Source organism: Arvicanthis niloticus, chromosome 23 (genome assembly GCF_011762505.2).
Source record: "Arvicanthis niloticus isolate mArvNil1 chromosome 23, mArvNil1.pat.X, whole genome shotgun sequence".
NCBI classification, from domain to species: domain Eukaryota; kingdom Metazoa; phylum Chordata; class Mammalia; order Rodentia; family Muridae; genus Arvicanthis; species Arvicanthis niloticus.
In genome coordinates, this window is record NC_133430.1 from 27681025 (window position 1) to 27696448 (window position 15424).

A 15424-nucleotide genomic window follows, 5' to 3' on the forward strand; every position below is an offset into this window, starting at 1 on the left:
CCATGTTTCCATCTTGGTGTTTTTTGTTTTGAATGTGAAATGTTCTCTGATCTCTAAGTTTGAACACTTGGTTCTGAGTTGGTGGCAGTTTTGGGAAAGTTGAAGAATCTTTAGGAAGTAGATCATCAAAGGAGGAAATGGATTATTGAAAGAACCAAGCTTAAGGTTTGGTAGCTTGGGCCAAAGCCCCATTCATTCTCTGCTTCCTGACTAGGGATGCAGTGAGACCAGACCCTCACGCTCTGTCAGCACTCCTTCCCTGCCATAATGAACTGTACCACTTCTTCAACCAGGAACCAAACTAAACCCCTCTTCCATAAGCAAGGAGAGAAGTTAATTAACACAGACAGGTACTTTAAGATGATTTTGCCATATACAGAGTCCCTAATAAGAGTCTCTGAGCCAGTGTCTAGAAATTCAAAATCTATGTAGTTAATATATTGAAGAAGAATAAAATTGAAGATATATAGTTTTCTCATTTAACCTATTAAATCTGCTCCAAAGGATCGTTAATCAATTTAGACTATCATATACTGTACATTGAATCCTCTTCCTCCTTCTGCTTCCCCCCACTTCCAGAAAAATATGCTGTGGTCCTTTTATTGACAATTGAGCATTAGTGTTGTGCCTGCTTGTGTGTCTATGTGAGGGCATGGGAGCCCCTGGAACTGGAGTTACAGACTATTGTGAGCTGCTGTATAGGGGCTGGGAATTGAACTCAGGTCCTCAGGAAGAGGAGCCAGTGCTCTTAACCACTGAGCCATGGCAGCCCCACAACCATTGAGCAGGCTGCCTAAAGCAACATTACCCAGAAGGGCTGCCTGCTTTAAAACTGAACGCTCTTAAAAAGTATGTTTGAAGTTCAAGGTATGTGTTCTTTTCACTAATTGTCATATATACCAGGATATATTTCAAGTTGCTGAGAAGAGATGACGTGAAAAGAACTGCACCCACCCTAATGGCCCTATTAGTTGATGTACGTGTGTTGTCCCTACCTCCCTGTCCCCATCCCGTCTCCCACCCCATAGGTAGGCACTAGCATATCTACCCACATGGTGCATATCAAGGGAGTCACAGCAAATCCTAAAGATGAAATGCCACTTTCGAAAGGTACCTTTGCCTTCGAGACTTCTCACAATTTGGCCTGATTGCAGATTTTGCAGTGGCCATCTGAGGCTTTATGCCCTGCTTGTCATAAGACATCTAAAATGCTCTGATCCTCCCTTGCTGTTCTGAGTCAAAGCAGCCTGACCCAACAGCAATGACGGGCCATTATTGACTTTGCAAGGTCTTTTTGAATGACAGCAGCAGTGGTTTCTCCCTGCAGGTATTCACCGTCATCTCCCAGTCAGGTGTCCTTTGTAGGGTATTCAGGATAAAGCCAACAGACACTCTGTTTCCCCAAGAGTACTTTTTCTGCTTAGATCACACAATAGAAAATTAAAGTGCCCAAAATCCCCAAAAGGAAAGTCTCTGAGATGCGTTAATGACATTAATATCTCCCGCTTGTCTTAAATATTTCTTTAAAATGAGTTGAGAGAAATGATATGCTCATTCATTAGGTCCAAGCACTTAAATGTCCCACTCCAGAAAATGACCTTCCTGACCTAGAGAGTAATAAATTAAAAACTCAAGTGGTCCTTTCTTCCTCTTCAAAGTTCTTTCTTCTATCCATGCTGAATAACTTAAAAGGAGCCAGGCCTCCCATGGCAAATACAGGGAGAAGCGTTAGTTATTTTCAGAATGGATCCTGTTGGGAGACAGTGATAGCATAGGATGCTTCAAATCTCTTTGGTCCTACCCAGAATGGAGTCATGTTCTTATCCCCATGACATATCTTTTGTACAATAGTATTTCATGTGTACTTTTTGGTTTTCTGTCACCCTTTTGGAAGAACACTGGCTTCAGCCCCCTCCCCAACAATGGCTGCTGTCTAAGAAGTGTGACAGCTAGAAACCCTCTAATGTAACAATACCAAGGGTCACACAGGGCATCTTTCAGTCCAAAGTGGTACAAGAGCCTTCTCTACCTTGCAGGTCAGCTTTGGTCAACGCAACTTTGTTAGCAAAAGAACAGAAAAAGCGAAAACAATAACCAAAGGTTAGTTAGAGTAGAGTTAACTGGGTAACATTACAGAAACAAGAATGCAGTCTGCATAGCCGACATCACTCAGACAGGTCACCAGAGACAGCACAGACACAAGGATGCACAGACCAGAGCAGAGCAGGCCTCTTGGGAGCCATGTCAGCAGCGCTGGGGCAGGGAAACAGTGAACTTGACAAAGCACAAGCGATGGGCAGGGAGAGCCTTCCCACATGTACACAGCCAACCCCAAGGCGTTCAGTCTAGAGATAAGGGAGAATGTGGCCAGACTGAAAGACACATATGCACATTCAAAGCCCACAAAAATACTTTGGAACATTTAGGAGTTGAGCACGGGAGAGTCACCGGGTCACCCCAATCCCCTTACACCCTTGAAAAGGCCACCAAAGGATATGGCACCAGAGTCATACATTTCTACCCAGATGACTCACTGGGAATACCAAAGAGCTTAATTTGTTTAATTTGTAGGAATATAAGCAAATGTTTGTGGGCAAAAAGGCAAAATAAATGTCCTTTTTATTTATTTTTAATTGATTCATGCTAGATCCAAAATGAAGCAAATAGTGTTTTCTCTCAGATGTTTACCCTCCACAACTGTGCAATAGAACTTCTGCTCAGCCTGCTTCAGCCTCTACACCTAAGGTGGTGATCTCAATAGGTATTTATCAGACTCCTTTGAAGTAAGACATTATTTAAAAAACAAAACAAAACAAAAATGGCCCAAATTAGAGGCCAAATGTCACAGCTAAAATTTGACTGGAAATCAGACTTAGTTTCTAAACCAGAGACATAAATTCCAAACCCACTTCAAAAACATTCTTAGTTACTGAATAAATGAATGAATTATCTGAGAACCAAAAGAATGCCAAATTCACACATTTTGAAATAATTTCTAACTTTTACAATTTTTTACATATGTTCTTGGAAGGTCAGGTAAAGGAAAAAATAATGCATTTCTTTTTAGGGGTCTTAAAATATCAATGCCACTGACTTTGGCAAGGAAGTATAATACATCTCAGATTACTAAAACTAAATATATATTAAAAAATAACATATCTGCCATTTTAAGTAGAATCAGATCATGGTTTTGGTAATGACATCTTATCTCCAGCTTGTTTAGTATTCTCCACAAAGAAATAATACCAAGTTACATGCTCTCTTTCCCGTGCCTCCCATGTGCTTTATACCATAAGATATTTTTAGGAGTCACATGTGATGTGCAAGAGACTCATGAGAATGGAATCCTTTGTAGATTCTACAAGGTTTGAGGTCCTTTATTTTTCTTTTCTTCTATCCTATACAGTGTCTTTTCTACAGAACCCTAAAAAGGCGCCCAGGATCTTCTCTGAGGCCTTATTCACAATGCTACAGACTTCCAATGATAGTAATTTATGCCTTAACCTACTTTTTGGCCATTTTTCCTCACCACTTAAGCTAATTATCTAAGTCATTTGTGTACAATAAACAAGGACCTTCCTCCCTCCCTTGGCACTCAGCCTCCACTTCATCCCACCCAGTAGGGAAGTCTTAATGCTCAGTGGGCAACCATCATAATTATCTCCATGGCAATAGAGTGCATGTGATTAGGCCCTCGGGTTTTGCCATAGATGGATGGGAGAGCCATCAAGTCGCAGTATCCGGCTTCGAACAATCAGAGTACTTAGAGAAAGGCTAGGGTCCACCATAATGCATGTGGTGAATCACCCAAGCTGATGAAGAGCTTCAGGGAGAGCTGGGAACATTTGCCCCAGTGTGATGGGTAATTTCCTTCTGCCAGAGCTCTCACTGTTTCCCCTAAAGCTCTCCTGGGTGGGGTTCATTTCTCCCTTCTGTCTCTACATTTTATAAAAGTTAGTTTAAACCTCCTTTTTACTCCAGTATTGTATCTTCATGTCATTATAACTCCAAGTTTTGCATTCTATGGAACTGTGCTTCTGATACATCAGCCAGATGCACGTGTGGCAAGAAAGCTTCAAATGTGTGTGGCCTGAACTTAGTCGCTGCTGCAAAGGTAAAGTCCATAAGCTTTTGAAGGTCCAATACAACCAAAAGGATATAAAATACCCATGAGTCATGTTATGGCACACACTGAAATGCTAATATTTTGGATATATTTGGTTAGCTAAGATAAAATATATAACGGAAACTAATTTCCTGTTATGCTACACATTTTAAAATATGACTATCAGGAAATTTTAAATTACATGTGTGAATTTGCTACACATCTCTTTTTATTTTCTTGCATGTATGTGGTTATGAGTATGTGTACAGGTGGTGTGTGTGTGTAAGCACGTGCATCTAGAGGCCAGAAGTTTATATAAGTCATTTCCTTCAATGGCTTTGTGCCTTACCTACTGAGACAGAATCTTTCACATGGACTGAGAGCCCACTATTCAGCTAACATACGTAATCAGCGTGTTCTAGACATCCCACCGTTGTCTCCTGTGGTCTGGGACTGAGGATGACCTACACAGTTATGTGGATTCTGGGGCTCTGAATTCTGGTGCTCACGCTTGCAGATCATTTGTTTACCTGCCAAGTTATCTCCCCATCCCTGCTACTACAGTTCTATTGGTCAATACAACTTGAGGGTTGAACAGATTCTTCTTAAGTGTTCAATCTGAAATAGCATAAGACACATTAAAAATAACTTCCTATTTAAACAGTACCTTGTGCTTTCTTAAAAGATTTTTATTTTCAGTTGTGTGTGTGAGAAAGTATGTGTGTGTGTGTGTGTGTGTGTGTGTGTGTGTGTGTGTGAGGGCATGGGTGTGTGTACATTTGAGAGACAGAGAGAGAGAGACAGAGACAGAGAGAGAGAGACACAGAGAGAGAGAGTCAGAGACAGAGAGAGAGAGTCAGAAACAGAGAGACACAGAGGGGGGGAACAAATATGAATGCAGCGTAAGAAGAAAGTATTGGACCACTGGATGTAGTGTTATAAGTCACATAATATGGATGCTAGAAACGGAATTTGTATCCTGTGGAGGAGCAGGAGTGCTTTTAACTCCTTAGCCATTTTGCTTAGCCCTGCCTTTTACTTTTAATATATAATTTCACATTGTAATTTAACTTGATACGGTACATTCTGAGATAAGCTCAACTCCTGTCATTTCCAAGCCTTCTAAAGTAAGATTCTCAATTGAATGCCAAATATGTCAGTTTTCCCTGCATTGTCTTTCAACATCTGAAGAACTATGAGTAGACCAGTAAGTCCAAAAAAAAAAAAAAAAAAAAAAAAAAAAAAAAAAAAAAAAAAGTTCAAGTTGAATGAAATTGTGCAGCACTTTCAAGAAAACACAAAATGGCTACCTCAAATGCCTTTTGATTCCTAACCTCTTGCCCATCATACACACACACAGAGACAGACAGACAAACAGACACATAGACACACACACACACCATATTTAATGGCCGTCAGAATATCAGAATTAAAAACATCGTCTTGCTGAAAGGAAACCTGGAAGCAGATCACAGGGATAATCCTTTTGACACTAGTACCAGGCAGCTGACTCAGACAAGGCAAACATCTTTTGTAGCACAAGTGAGCCTGAGAAGCATTTGCAAAACTGCTTTAAAGGAATAGAGATAACTCAAATGGAAAACTGCTTTAAAAGCAGTGTTCATGAAACAAGTGAACAGTTTTGACATGGATACTGAAAGATGGATGCAAGGAAATGCAGTACGCTGCACAAAGGACCACTGGGCTCAGCCAGAGGAACGAAGATGTAGATCTTGGTGACTGCTTAGGCATCACCTTTGCCTGTAGATGACCTGCAGCTATTTCTCTGGCCAAGTGAGGGCAGGAATGAACTCAGAATGTGTACACTGCTGCCCTCTACTGGCTAAAACTAAGCTGTTTCTACAGTCACCAACAGCTCTAGAAAGACATTACTTTCACCATCTACAGAAACAGGCTGAGCATGGTGGTTGTGCAGCGTGGGTAAACATGCAGTACTATTATGTGTCTCTCATGAGATAATATCCAGGAACAATAATCCCACATTTATCCAGTACCTACTATGTATCAGGCATTTTGTATCTTTCAGATTTTTTGGCATAATACTTTTGAAAGAGCCTATTATTCTCCCGTTTGGCAGAGAAAGAAAAACTAGATCTGAATGGTTAAATAAATTACCAAATGTCAGCTGGAGCTTAATCCAGGTCTTCCTAATGTGGGAACTGAGGATATCCCTTGGCAGTACCCTTAGGTTGACAAGCAGAACCTGATTCAGCAAGTACTTAATAAATACTAGTTCCCTTCCATCATCATGACAGAGTGACATCATTTCTCTGTCTCCCAATGTATTTGCATCAAATGTTCAAATAATTGGTGACATCAATTTGGACTCTTCCCATTGTCCTTTATCATTATTAAAATAGAAATCACTAGCGCTCTTTCAGCCACTCTGAAAACAAAGGCACAAATTGGAAGAAGTCTGATGCCCATGACAGGAAAGGTACTTCACCATCAAGTATGCGACTCTGAAAGGACATCTGCCAGCATGCCTTCTTAAAACTCATGGCACATGTCCCGCATACTCAACCAGTGACAAGAGGACACCGATGAGGATGTGCTGTAGGATGGTGAATGATACAGAGGATGGGTAAACCGAGGAAAAAAGGCACTGGCAGAGCAGCAAGGGGGCTCGGTGCTGTGACAAGGCTGAGCCTTGGAAAGAAGAGAGGTTCTACCTTCACAGCCTCGCTCGATCTGCCCACTCCTGTGGAGAGCATCGTTGATGAGATCGGGCAGGCGCCCGTTCAAGTCCACGGAGGCCAGGCAGCCCTGAAATCCATCCCGGGAGGCCACAAGCTTTGGAAGGTTGCTATACATGCCCTGGGCTAAGCCAGCCATATAGAGGTCACCTAGAAAGGAAGAAACACGGTAAAATAGCCCGAGTAGAGAAAGAATGTGGCAACCATGTCCACTAACATTTAAACACCTTAGACTGTCTCTTAGATGATGATAATACAACCATGGGGGTTGGGGGGATGAGAGTCAGCTAAAATACGAAATACGAACTAGAGTTTCTAAATTACTAAAATAAAAATCCTAAATATTTCTTGTAGGTCATTCATTCTGTGTCCAACATCTCACAACGTTTGAATCACAATATCATCTGTACCAAGTAGATTCTACCTAACTAAATGAAGTAAAGATTAACATCAGTTTCAACAAAACAACCATTTATTGAATAGTTTTTATGTGTTTATTAAAAATAACATGCTTAGTGTTTTATAGACCTTTCATCAAACATTTAACAATGCATAATGAGAGTAACAACCACTATGTCCTTCTGCTATATGTATTATTACATAGCACTGAATATGGCTGAGACAATGTCACCCAGGCAGAAAGGACTTAGCTGAATCTTTTCCCTTTCTAGTAAGGACCTGCCCACAATTTGACAAAGCCTTATCACCACATGGTTTGGACCCCCAATCACCTCATCATTTGGATCCCCCAAAAGACATTCCTGATATCATCACAAATCAGGAAGCAGTTTTGAGGCGTGGGCTGTATAGAAACTGGATACATGGCTTTATAGTATAATTCAATAGTTTTCAAATGGAAAATTTGTGGTACACAAGATATGGCCGGAATGCCTAACCTGAAACTTCCCTGTGGAAGCAACCTTTCTGTTGAGAGATGGGCTCTAAAATGCAAACTCGATATAAGGATTACCTTTCAAATCCAGATTTTTGGCACCATTGATGACCTGAGTGACTACCTTAGTGTCCACCTTCAGGCTGTGGGTATTACTGTTATCCCGAGTGATGACAACATTGTGCCACTGGTTGTCATTCAGGGGGCGGTCACTGTTGCCTTTAATCACATTGGGACCATTGCCAAGGTCAAACACATAGTGTATGTACCTACAAGAGAAAGAAAAAAAGCACACAATCACTTCAGGGTCCATGAAGTAGTTCAGTGGTAATCACACATATATCAAAAACAGGGGCTTTAAATTTCCCATGCTTACCTGGCATAGCATACCAACTAAATACACTTAGAGTTACCAGTAATTGTTAAATTATACATTATTTTAATTTCATATTCACAGATTCATAAAGTCTTCTCTCATTTTCTTTAAGCCAAGACCTTACAATATAGTACAAGTTGGCCTAGAACTCATAATATTCCTTCCACAGACTCTCTAGTGCTGGAATTATGGGCATGTACTCACATCCTGCCCAAAGTCTACTCCCTTAATGCTCCATAGTAATATCTAGATCTAAGAAATGGTACAGGTAGGACCCTACAAAATACTAGAGGACAATAATAGAATTCAATGGATATAGATCCAGATATTGTTTGCTTGTTTGCTTGCTTGCTTGCTTGCTTGCTTGAAACAAAGTCTTATGTAGCCCAGGTTGACCTCAAATTTGCTGTCCTGCAGAGACTGGCCTTGAACTACTGATCCTCATGTCTCTACCATGACAGTGCTAGATTTACAGCTGTGTGCCATCACACCCAGTGTATGCAGTGCTGGGATTGAACCCAGGACTTTGTGTGTGCTAGACAAACAAACCAGCTAGAACATCCTTAGTTCTGGCTTTGTTCTTATGTGACTACTTTCCAATATATGGTAGCAGAATAGAGGGTCCAAAAGGGGGTTTAAAAAACTATAATGTAGGCCTCTGCAATTTCCTGAAATTCAAGAAATTCAATTTTATAATTTTGGGTCATAGGGGCCTATGCCCATCCTCTCCTCTCAAAATAATAATTGTCATGCTAATAGTAGTATTAAAAAAATAAGTAGATTTCATTTCTTATTATGCATTTGCTAACTATAATTAGTAATACCCAAAAGATGTGTGCAACACACACCAGAGCTATGGTTTGTATAAACAATAGTTTCAAAGGACTGCATTTCACAGTTAAAATCTTTATAAAATCAACCTAGTAGAATTTTCTTATATAATCTTAGGAGTTCATGTCCTTTCCAGCCCTAGTAATTTTGTGGATTTTTTTTTTTTTTTTTTTTTTTTTTTTTTTTTTTTAGCAAGGAGGGTACCAGCAGGGGCAGGAGGCATGGAGTAAAATGGACAGTTTTCTTCACAACCATATTTTACAAAATGTCTCAGTAAAGGTAGCCATCATCCACTCTGTGGATGTTTCTCCTACTTACCCCTTGACCAGCTCAACTGCAATAAAGTCATTGCCGTCGCCACTGTTGAAGAGAATGAAGCCGTCAGCTGAAGTGGTCTTGAACTGGAAGAAGAGATGCATGGAGGTGTAGGCCTGGAGGGTGGCAAGGGTCAGGTAGCTGCTCTTGGTCTTAAAAGTGACAGGGTCAGCAATGATGTTTCTCAGTCCAAAGCGAGCCTTCAGTTCACAATAGTCGATGTCACCATTTTTGCACAAATCAATATACAGCAAGCCATTGAACATGAGGCTCTGTAGGTGGCCAATGAAACTGGAGGGGACCACAGAGATGTAACGCTTCTCAGTCATGATACCGGTTTCTATATTGTGGAACTCCAGGCGGGTGTGGTCGCCCACCATTGTACCTATAAAATCAGAAATGAGGCAGGAAAGAGAAAAGTTACTCTGTTTTCTCCTAGCTACCATGCTTTGACTTACAGGAGGAACATGTTTCCAAGTTTCTGAGCTCTCTCTTCTGCTCTTTTATCGCACACAACTGATCTGATCTCAGTCAGCAAGTGAGGTCCTAGCTCAACCCAAGTTACTTGCGTGACTCGTGATTCTAGGCAGGTGGTGACAATGCCATCTCACAGAAACAGTGAGTTTACTGACAACACAAGCTGGAAAAGCGATGCCATTCACTTTCTCCATTCAAGAAACAACTTGGAAAGCAGAGATAGGTGATCTCTGTGAGTTTGAAGCCAGCCTTATTATCTACAAAATGAATTTCAGGACAGTCAGGGCTTCATAAGGAAATGTTGTCTCAAATAAAACAAAACAAGCAAGAGAGAGAGGGAGTGAGGGAGGAAGAGAAAGAGTGAGGAAGAGAAGAAGGAAGAAGAAACAATCTGAACACAAATCATAAGAAATTATTTTCCTCTTTGACTCTTATAAAGATAAAATTGGTGAGTGTTAGACATTCATTACCAAGAATCGCTTGCTATAATATCTCATTACTTGCTACTTCTGAACATTTCTTTTGTTTTTTTTTCTTTCGTAAAACATTTATTTTACCTGTCAACAAGTGGTCACAATTTGTTAGAGATAATACTCACTTTTCCCGTTAGAGGCTACACTTTATACATGAATCCTGCAGACTGATTGAGTTGATCGTGGTTAGTTTGGACTACAAAATTGATCTCTCTTCACATAATCATAGACTTTGATCTAAAGAGTAAAACTCTGGCCCTTGAAGGTTAGTCTGTATCTGAACACCTGAACAGCCGAGCCTCACACTCACGGTTGGCTACTCCACGGGGAGACCTGAGAATTGGCATTTCTAACAACTTCCAGTCAATCTTAGGGAAGATTAAATATGTATCAATTAATCTTATTATTTAATTATTACTTAAATATGTAAATATATACATATATAAAGTTCTGTGTGTATGTGTATGTATGTGTGTCTCTGTGTCTGTGTGTGTGTGTTTGTGTGTGTGTGTGTGTGTGTGTGTGTTCAAAAACCTTTAATGAAATGTGGCTTAATTTAGTTGGACTAAAGCAGCTTGGGAAACATTCAGCCTACTACACTCACTCATTGCTTTGGAGCTATAGAACCCAGTGTGGCTCTTGTGGAACTGATCAGCCCAACTTTAAACTGGGCTCACATGATTGTGTCAAATTCTAGGGTTCAGTCAAGTTAAGCCATTGTTTTATTATCAGATTTCTCACTAATAAATGACGTTTGCTGTCTCTACATCTTACTTTTCCTTCTCTCTCTGCTGGTCTAGAATTTGAGTGTCAAAGAGGAAGAGTGGACGTGAATCTTCTTGGATAACTTAACTTGATCCGAGAGATAAAACCACATCTGAGAGACTTATTCCTCTCCTTGTATTTTAAATATAGATTCTACCTCCTCAGAAGCAATCTCAGAAGTGATTCAAAGAGCTGAATTCAAAGAGCACAGAAATCGGGCTTACATTTGATAAGCTTCTTGGTGTTTTGACAACTAGTGTCAAGTTATTCTTTTAATATAAGCAAAAATAAAATTATGATGTTCATTAAATACATAAATTGTAGTTAGAGCAAAAATCAAAATGTAAAATAAATTTGTTAACAACTGAATACCTAGAAAAGGGAGTAAGGACATGAAATTATTTAATATTGACAATTGTACTGGGTTGTGAAATGAACACAACCTAAAATTCATGTGCTTTCAAACAGTCCCATGATTGACATAAGCACCCAACTGCAGTTTGACCACATCTCATCATTGCAGGTGTTGGGATCCATTTAGAATGTGATGGGGTAGGGGACCACAGACAACTTGTATGGAGTCAGAAGAACTTCAAGGTGGTGAAGCTATTCCTTCCCCTAATTCACATCCCTACTGACACAAAAACCTTAGAGCAAGGGCAATGGCAATCCCAAGTAATCCAAGGAGTTCCAAAAGAATCAGAGAAGTGATTTTCACTTCAGTTGAAAATTTCTGAAAAACTTCAGATAAGCCCATCTTCAGGATTGTATACTGAGTAAATTCTGCCTGCTGGGAAAACCAGTTTTATAAAGCAGAATAAAAGTATATGGGGCATTGGTTAAGATGGAAGAGAGACAGAGCAAGAAGTTGGTTAAGTAGGGCATAAAATAAAAAAGGCAATTCAAGAGCTTAGCCAAGAGTGACAGAGTCTAGGATGACTTAGGGGGATGTTCCATCATAAGTCGATGGCAGGAGGGGATTCAACAATGAGGGCCTGAATTAGAAGGTAATTGGCTCAGTTATTCACTAAGAGAACTCATTATCAGTAACACAGATTAAAATCAAACCAACTACCTTCTCTCAAAATCCTATAGTACCTCATTTGATAGAAGCATAAAACACCACTGCTTGACATTTGAAACTTCAACCAAACTAGCCAACTATTACAAAAAAAACCACATGTGTCATCTAACCCATATTAGTAACTGAGAACTCTATGAAATAATATCCTCTGGCTTTTACATTTAGTCCAAACTTCCTCTCACTTATTGATAAGTATATGTATACCTCAGAGCAGCTACTCTCAAACTCCAGAGGAAAGAAAACTGACCTGGTGAAAGAAAATGAAGTGAGGACTACATACCTACATATGATATCCTGTGTGTGCTATGCACTCCAATTATGACATGTGATGGATGTGAATCTAGGAGAACTCTCGCCTGATCTGTAAATTCCCAAGAGGCCATAGCACATAGCAAACCTGTCACTGGGTTGCCTTGGGTATGGTTCTTAATATTTTTGTGTCTCCATTTCCCATTTGTGGATTGAGTCTGAAGTTGTCAGAATTAAAGTCATCAGCACATAAAACATTTTCAAAAGTGTCGGGGACCTTAATTACTGGCTAATACAAATTTTTCTGCAGTCACTCTTTTCCTTTCTTTGACTGTTTTAATCGTTTCTCATTTACTTTACAAGCAATGCCTTCTTACACATGGACCATTCTAGTGCCTTCTGGATGTCCAATGGCATACAGCAAAGGGTGTATTCAGCAAGTATCAGTGGTACAGTGGGGTGACACACAGAGGGCTCATATTTGACATGTCAACTAGAAGGTCAGAATTTGTAGGACCAATTTTGTGTGTATGCATGATTCCTGGCCAACAGTCCAAGCTCAGCCAAATAATAATGATAATAATTATGTTAGTAATTATAATGTTGGGAAATGCTGGGAGAAAGCATTAAATTCCCTAAGACTTCCAAACACAGGAGAATTTTGAGAAAAGGAAGCCTTATAAGTGCTCAGCTGGGGATTTTTCACACGTATGTCACAGTTCTCCAGCCTCATTTGATCTAAACATTTTTCCCCAGGTGCTCAGCACATTTTAAAAGCATGTCGTATGATAAAATGCCTTTATTCTTTATAAAATCTGAAGCAATTGATGCATATCTATTTATTGGTGGACAGCAATATACATTAGCTTATCAAAGGTGCCTAATGAATCTTGTGATGAAAAGCTTCATTTGACCAAACATTTCCTATGCTCACTTTATCAACTTTTATTAAGACATATAGTAAGTTTTTGTTGGGGTCTTCAACAAATTATGGAGTTTTTAAAACTGTGGGAGAAGAGAGAAGTAATTGGGCAGAATAGTGAAAAGTGGGGTGAGTTTTTAATACCAGCGAGAAGTTCTGGGCCAAATGTGTGGTTTTAGCACATTAGGTCGCTATTCTGAGGAACGTAAACCAACTAAGGTATTCTTTTAATTTGTTTTTAATAATAGGAATTCAACCCAATCAATCAAGCCTTATTAACTGTCAACTGAATTTAATACTTTTCCAAGAATATAATTATATGATAATAAATGAAAAACACCAGGTTGGAAACTAATTCTTTCTTGGCCTTTGGTAACACGTGAGCCTGGTTTATTCTCTCTGTCATTTGTGTAGACTAGTTAGAAATTTGGCACACTGGGGGAGCTTAAACGGCATGAAAGGAATCACGAACTGGGCCGATAAGATACCATTTATAACTTGGGGTCTGCAAATACTTTAGATTCACTGCCTGGTTTTATGAATTATCTAAATTAAAGTTAAATTCCCAATCGTGCTTTTACTGTTTTAAAAAAAGAAAAAAGAAAAAGAAAAAAAAAAACATCAACAACAATGAAAATGCCAGACAAACAGACTAACTCTCTTCCTCTCCCAAATTTCTTTCTTCTTTGTAGTTGCTGCCTCCCACCAGCACTGAGGTAGTGGGTATGGCAGAAAGTGAAAGGATTTATTAATTTCAAATAAAATTACTGGATGGCTTGGACATTCCACGGTTTAGCCCTGTGTTCTAATTGCTGGTACTAACAGAAAGCACAGCACATAATTGCCTTTATTCCAAAGGCTCTATCAAAGAACAATGATCAAGGCAAAGGATTATTGTACCCTTAGTTCTGCAAATCTTTGCGTTCTTTGTGGTTTTCCAGGAAAATGAAAGGAACTCACTGCTGAGCGAGATTGGGGTGAGAGTGCCACCTAGTGGCCGCTATTCATAACATGCTGTAAATTGCATCCTTCTGGGGATTTAACCAGCCAAATCAAAGAAATTAGTGCTACTCACTACTATAGCGTTTGCAGGCCCCTGTTTGACCCCACAGCTCATGGGAACAGCTTGAATAATTAATTCAGATTGAAAGTGGCATCTAAACAACATAATATTTTTTCATTTCTTTTTCTACATTCATTTTATACAATTAAGTTACCCTGAAGGTCCATAGGTCAGAAACTATTTCCAAAGACTGATTTGGGTCTTTGTGGAATTGAAGTGCATAGGACAATTGGTATGGTTCTGTGTGCCTTCTCTTCTAGGAGGGAAGAGACAAAAATCCCACGGTAGATATCCTGAGATGTATTTCCCACCTCGCCCTTACCCACTTCACTATATTTTGCCTGCACTGGAAGAGAAATCATTTTCTTTTGATGGATTGCAAAGTGCAGCGAACTGCTTCCTTCATTGGAATCACACAGACGTAGATTTGCAGCTTAATTACACAGTTCTAATTTCCCATTCCTCTTCAGTATAATGACAATAGGAACGTTTATTTTGAAAGAATATTGAATTATTGAAGATTAAATAAATTGATACTCGTAAAACAGCTATTGCAGTACCTAATGCTGAATGAATATGTACTGCGTGGTTTTCCTATGTGTAGATTGATATCGCTGTCTCTCTCTGTCTCTCTCTCTGTCTCTGTCTCTCTCTCTCTCTCTCTCTCTCTCTCTCCACACACACACACACACACACACACACACACACACACACACACTGATAAACACACACACATTACACTCCACTAAAATTACACTTAAATTTCAGAAGTAATGAAGATCAGACTCATAAATTCAAATTAAATTTTAGGACTCACTATCACAGAACATTTATGATGGAAAGGGCCTTAAAAATAACAGACGTTCAAGTTGAAAGATAGGGAAATGAAGAAAATGAGATTTTGTATATCTATCCCGCAGGCATAAAACCATTTACTGGAGCTGATTGTATTAAACCCTAGGCTTCTGGCTGTCCAACTGTCTTGCTCTTCACAGAAGGCACTGGGGGCGACAGCTGTGGCTGCACACTGTATTAGACAAGGGTCAGGAATAGCAAGTGGCCTCCCAAACATCCTGCAGGGAGTTAATGTCAAGGCTAGATCAGAGGCTAGCTCAGATGCCAGCAGAGTTCCATGTAATTGCCCTATGCTGCCTC

At 39.7% G+C, this 15424-nt stretch overlaps 1 protein-coding gene across 47 annotated transcripts in view; it reads right to left on the bottom strand.

Annotated features, from left to right (window-relative positions):
* Nrxn3 (neurexin 3) overlaps positions 1-15424 on the bottom strand; it is a 1548305-nt gene that overhangs the window by 780628 nt on the left and 752253 nt on the right. For 24 of the 47 annotated variants that reach the window (XR_013106667.1, XM_076921537.1, XM_076921535.1 and 21 more), the window contains 3 exons: positions 9240-9621; positions 7793-7983; positions 6799-6972 (listed from right to left, as the gene is read on the bottom strand). Coding sequence is in view for 44 of the 47 variants with exons in the window: in XM_076921537.1 (XP_076777652.1) it covers positions 6799-6972; positions 7793-7983; positions 9240-9621 (747 nt within the window). In the remaining 3 variants the exon portion in view is untranslated. Of the gene's footprint in view, positions 1-2029; positions 2057-6798; positions 6973-7792; positions 7984-9239; positions 9622-15424 lie in introns of all 47 variants that reach the window. The other 23 variants (XR_013106666.1, XR_013106665.1, XM_076921524.1 and 20 more) reach the window with 1 other exon arrangement.